This window comes from Xiphophorus maculatus, chromosome 4 (genome assembly GCF_002775205.1).
Source record: "Xiphophorus maculatus strain JP 163 A chromosome 4, X_maculatus-5.0-male, whole genome shotgun sequence".
Taxonomy (NCBI): domain Eukaryota; kingdom Metazoa; phylum Chordata; class Actinopteri; order Cyprinodontiformes; family Poeciliidae; genus Xiphophorus; species Xiphophorus maculatus.
In genome coordinates this window covers 19,900,213-19,906,555 of record NC_036446.1, presented here as the reverse complement: position 1 = coordinate 19,906,555, position 6,343 = coordinate 19,900,213, and the positions used below count along the sequence as shown (strand labels likewise).

The 6,343-nt window shown below is 36.4% G+C and overlaps 1 protein-coding gene across 1 annotated transcript in view; it reads left to right on the top strand.

Moving 5' to 3' along the window:
- Positions 1 to 2,546: 2,546 nt before the first annotated feature.
- Positions 2,547 to 6,343, top strand: part of igdcc3 (immunoglobulin superfamily DCC subclass member 3) — a 67,188-nt gene continuing 63,391 nt past the window's right edge. The window contains exon 1 of the mRNA XM_023332934.1: positions 2,547 to 2,860. Within this exon, the coding sequence (XP_023188702.1) occupies positions 2,794 to 2,860 (67 nt within the window). The 5' untranslated portion in view covers positions 2,547 to 2,793. The remainder of the gene's footprint in view (positions 2,861 to 6,343) is intronic.

The following is a 6,343-nucleotide window of genomic DNA, read 5'->3' as shown; positions in this document are numbered from 1 at the left end:
TGGACTCGGTCACCAGCTTAAAGAAACACTATGATGTCCATTGTGTGTTGATATGCAAATTCCAGCTGCTGTTTATAGCTGATAAGAGAAAAATACCTTAATGGAGGCCACAAATCCCTAACCTCCGGAATAATAATATGTTCGCAAAAAGCATGTGACATCCTGCTGTTACTCTGTAGTTTTTACTGCAATTAGTATAGGAACACAACTAAAGGTGCAAAGAAGGCAAAAATAGAAATGCAAGGCCCTTCCCTTTAAATCTGTTTAAATTATTGATGAACACCACATGTAAATGACTCATTATGCATAAAAGACCCCTGCAAAGTGAAACGCTAGATACCCTAAGGCATCACTGGTAAAACTAATTATCTGTGTGTAAGCAACACTGTCTTGTAATTGAGGTGGGTCCCTTCTTAATTATTTCACATAGGGTTAGATGGTTCATTCTGGAGGGCTTTTTCTGGTGGGTCATCACATATAGTAAATGTCTATAGTTCAATAAGGTGGAGAAAAAACATGGAAAATGTCACATTTTATAGGTCAAGGTGACCATGCCATTAAAGCAAAAACATAAGGACTGGCTAGGAAAATTTTTGTGGTTAAGCTTTTAATTCTCTCATCTACACAACAGCTCATACAAAGTGCTTCTGTAACTATCCCATAGGTTTTTAATATAAGTTTAGAATTGAAAGAGCTTACCTCATAATAAGAAGGCATTCTCACCGTATCTTCACCGACAGCCAACTTCATTTTAGTCTGGTTAGCATAGGGAAAGCTTTGGAAAAAGTCTGTCTGAAATCACTCTTTCAATCTAATAAGAAAAAAATGTTGCAATAAAGGTAGGGTAGATATATGGCTAAGAAATTTCAATCTAAATGACCAGTTCTGCAGGTTTGTTTTAGGAAAGTTAACCTACCTAAAAGAATTACCCAAGGATGCTGTCATGAATAAAGAGGAGGATCAAAATGTTCTACACAAGCAATCTAAGCACAATTTACACATAATTTGTTTACTATAAAAGGGATAAAATGCTTTCAGAAGTCAAAACCAAAAATAAAATGCCTTTAAGATCATAACATTGAAATATTGGATAAGTGAAAACATGTGACAAACTTAGTGATCGACACCAAACTTTATCCTAACTTAAGTTGAACATAAGTTAGGATAAAGTTGATATCCAACATATTAAAGTGACCTACAGAACATTAAATATATTTATAGTAAATAACAGTTTACATATATATATATATATATATATATATATATATATATATATATATATATATATATATATATATATATATATATATATATATATATATATATATATATATATATATATATATATATATATATTTATTTATTTATTTATTACTTAAATCAGATGCATTTTCTGAAAATGTCTTTCAAACTAATGACACGTTTCAGTTGTGTTTCAGTAAATTGCAGAAACATCTAACAACAAAATCATGTCATCACATGAACTTTTGGTTGTGAAAACATCTTACTTCTGCATGTCTAATTTTTAAATCTAACAACATTTTGATAAGTCAGATTTAGGTGTGTTTTTCTTTTATTATTTTAATTTTACTGTTGAATCTGCAGTCTGTCTAAAACATTGGATAACATTTAATCAAAAGAAAGTCCTGGGCGAGACATAGATGTAAATATATCAGACGTAAACCATGGCGATTAAAGATTCAATAGAGTTGCCGCCATAGACAGCACATGGACGAGATGTGACTGCATGACGTGAACACTGTAGGCTACGTTAGTGTGTGATGCGTATTGTATTACATAACATGAAGCCATTGCCCTTTCCAATTAAGACCTGAGATGCGTCCTCTCTCCAGTAGGTGGTAGTAGAGTGCAGCTGAACGACCGCTGCTTTGTTACAGCGGAGTGCCAGAGGTCCTCCCGGTCTATTTATCATGTCAGGTTCACATGTGCTGAACCGTCAGCTTTAAATACAATATGCAAGCGTCTGATACATTTTATTTTACGTCTGCACACTTTAGATCGAAGCTGAACAAATGTTACAAATAAATGCTATTTATTTATTTATTTATTCAATAAATAAATAATCTGTTACAGTTTGTTGGTTTACCTTTTGTGCTGTCTGAAGCAAGGATGTGTGTGCGGACAGTGATGTCACTTTAATTTTCTTTTTTTTAAAACATGCTCATCCTCATTATTTTCACCGTTTGCCTCTGTAAATACGACCCCGCAGCAGTAACGCAGGCCCTTTATTCGCAGTGGGCTCTCCGAGATTAAGAAATCACGCTGTTTCTGCAGATTTCTCAAGCGTTGAGAGCGAAACATTCAGCAGTCGGCTCTTTTGTTCCGTGAGCAGATACAGATTCAGTGTGTGTGTGTGTGTGTGTGTGTGTGCGTGTGTGTGTGTGTGTGTGTGTATCAGAGAGAGAGAGAGAAAGAGGTAAAGAGAGAGAGGGAGAGAGGGAGAGGGAGAGAGAGTGGAAGAGAGAAAGAGAGAGAGCAGAAAGAAGAAAAAACACACACACAGCCAGCACAGAGGCAGCGTGTAGGATACAGCAGAGTGTGTGAGGAGGAAACAGGCTGTGGGATGCTGACAGACTCTTCATAGATGCTTAAAATGGCGAGAGCGTCTTGGATCCCAGTGAGCCGCTGAGCAGCAGATTGGTTGATTGGAATATGTCGTAGACTGGATGTTTGATTTGCATTTTAATTTTGTTTTTGTTTTTTAAACCCGCTGCTTCGCCACCATTCAACGCTGTATATTTTCACGAGTGCCGGAGTGTTTTCTGTGTTTAAATGGCATCCACACGGCGCCAATGCCTTGTTTCGTGCTCTTTGGGAATCCTTCTAAATGCTTTAATCGGTAAGCCACACACCGCATTGGAACAGGGTGTTTTTGGTCGGATGTGATCACCTTTTGCTACCCGCGTAATGCACGCTGGAAACTGTAATAAGCGTGTTTTGCACGGAGTGTAACCCTGAACTTGACTGCTGTCCGGTTGTACACAATCTGCAAATTTCCGTGTAAAGCTCGGAGCTGAAGCCTGATTTGCGTGATTGTTTTTTTTTTTTTGGGGGGGGGGGGGGGGGGGGGGTTGACTAATTTGTGAATTTTGCAGAACTTGTCATGGGTAATTTATTTGAGCTAATTCTAAATGAGACTATTAACGCATTCAGCTCCTTGTTTTGGTGGAAAAACTGACTGATCCATGCTTGAGTTTCGAACATGTGCTTCTATGTTATATTTATTTGTGCCTTAGCTGCCGATTCTCCAAAATCAGCGCAACCAGAAATATCATTTATGGCACATTTGTCTCTCCTTGAACTTCAAAGTTGTGATTTCTGAGTAGGGTTTTGTTTCATATCAGGGGACTTCAAAAGTAGATGGATTTATTGACCGGTCAGTCGTAAGACCAAACCACCCCGTGGCTGGGTGAAATGACAGTGGTTATTGCTCAGAGAATAGATTAAAAGACTGTGGTTATTGCCTGCTGGGGAGAATATTTGTACAGATTAAATGTCAAGGCTGTCTCTCTACTCCCTTTCAAATTTTCTCCTCCATCCCTTTGTTCGCTATGACAGTCACTTTCTCTCTCTATGTGGGGGCCCCTAATTCAAAAGGCTGGAGAGTGTATTGAGTATTTGCAAAGCATACCACACAGGGACCCACAAAGGGCCCCGCTGGAATCATAGAAGCTACTGGTTCATAACATGTTCGCTCGCTCGGAGGACTGGGAACAAAAACTGTCAGAAACACACACTCAGCTCTGTGATGGATGCAGCTCCAATCTGCTCAGCGCGCTGAAGAAATGAAGCTCTTTCAAGTGCTCGTCTGCCTCAGAGAGTAGATTAGGCTGAGATAAAGGAGGTTTTATGGCATTTTAAGCAGTGTTGATAAGGGAGAAAGAAGCATTATCATTTATATCTCCCTTCCATCTGCTAGGGATAAGAAGTCGGAACAAAAAGGCAGAAAATCACTAAAATGATCTCATGATGAAAAGTTCCAGTCAGTGACTGCTTACTTATGGAAGTGTTTTAGAAATTGCTATTGTAATAATTTCTCATGACTCACCGAACCTCATAATTGTTTCATCTTCCTAAAAGCACGCTAATCCTGAAATTAAGGTTGGACAGAAGATTTAACTGTATTAATATTGCTTAATTAAGATAATAATGATGATATTTACTCTTCATACTTCATTGTTTTCTGACATCCCAGTATATCAATTACTCTCCCTCCTAAAGGTGTTCCCAAGTAATGTTTTCCAAGTCTAAGTCACAAGTATTTATCAACTTTACTTCTGCAACTTTTAGTTGACTATCGTTCAAGTGTTAGACTGACTCTGCTAAGAGCAGGGGAATGAGAGCCCATGCAAATGTCCAAATCTGTTATCTGCATGCAAGACATAAATGACCTATACTAAGAATGTGTCCATCAATTCTGCATGAGAGTAGTGTTTTGCACTTGTAATACTGCAAACAGTGATATAGCTATGGTGACTGAGATTCAATACATTGTGTAGCCCTAATCAGAATCACGTTTTAGGAATGCGCTATTCAATAATCCACTCATAACAGCATCGTTAATCAGCCAGAAAGCGTTGTTTTTCTGTGAAATGATTCAATGTAACAGAATTGTATATAAAAAAGAAAAGCAGAGAAACCATCATCTGGCCTACAGCAGATGAAATCATCACTGTCATCTGTGTGTGTCACATTGCTATCAAAGGACTGCTTGAAAGTGCTATTTGGTAGGACAATATTTTTCAAGTGCCATGAATGCACTTGAAATAAGCATGCCAGTATATAGGTAGGAAATAAGGGATTCTTTAGTACTGAAGCGCCTCTCATACAAATGCATGCAGCTTAAAGTACTGTGCAGAAAAAAAATACATACATGAAAAGGAACATTAATTAGTCAACCATAATGCCACAAAAATACCATAATATATGTTAAATAGTTGTACAAACTTGTAGGAAATCTTCAAAAGGCAAAAACATATATATTATTGCTAAGAGTAAAAAAAAGACAACACAGTTACAAACAGATTAATATGCTCTGAATTCCTAGTTCAACTGTTTAGGATAACTTTGAATAAGCTGAAACCTTAAAATAGATACTAGGAGCATTAAAATAATCTAGACAACTGGAGACGACAGCAAGAATAAATTTTTTCTGTATTTGTTTGGAACCAAAATTATAATTTTTTATATTTTAAAGTCATATGTAAATCTAAAGTAGCCTCAAGTGACCTTAACTGCTTGAAAATTGGAGTCATCTATAAGCTGTGACTGGGGCATTCAGCTTAGTTTATAACTGTTAGATTTCTTGCTGTTATATAACTGACTACAGAGCATAAATGGTTGGGAAGTAAACAGTGAAGCAGCTGGCCTACTTTATCTCTAGATCATTAACTTTATTCCTCCGCACCCCCATGTTGCGTTATATTAAATTATCTTCGGAACAATCATCTCTGAATATCTACCAGAATAACAGAGCCACAGTGTGAACAATTTAAAGAGCATGTGGCTTAAGATGGGAAGAACACCAGAGTATTGATTAATTATTTATCAAGCGGGAGCCAATAGTGAGAATGTAAGTATCAATATAACATGTATAGCTCCCTTGCAGAAAAAGGATAAACACAGCCCTTTAGCCAGAAATGATTGACTTCATATAAAAGAAATTGAGTGGTTATGTGGCTCATTTTATTAGCTTCTTTAAACCTGAATGTTATTTGTGGTTTGATTCATGAACTTGAACCTAAAACAGAAGTCCTACTGAACAAGCTGAAAGAAATGCTGATTATGTAGAGGTGGTATTTTCCTTATTTTAAAAGCAGCAATAATTCCATGTCTCTTCTTTATTGCAATTAAGAGTGGTTCATAGATCAAAATTCACAAAGAAAAGAAACAAAATTAAATTCCTACAAAAAAACCTAAATTTTTTTATTTAAAAAAAGCTGTAATCACTTTGTAGTATTTGTTCTCATATGGGTGAACCAATCAAAGACATAGAATGACAGAGTTTAAATGAGTATATTAATTAGAAAACTACACAAAACATGCATTGTTTTGAACATACATTTCATACATTTCTAATTTTGTTGAACTCACTCCTCCAAACACGACATGAGGACCCACCTGATCTCCAAAACCCAAATTATGCAAGCCTATACTGCCTAAACAAAAACGTGAAGAGCAAAAATTGATTTTTAGCATCTTGATTGATTTAATGAATTCTAACCCCTTTCCATCCACATTTAGTTTTAGCGTAATTTTATAAAAATGTTTCTGTTGCTGGAGGTTTATTTTTCAAACTGGTAAAGAAAAACAAAGCAAGATA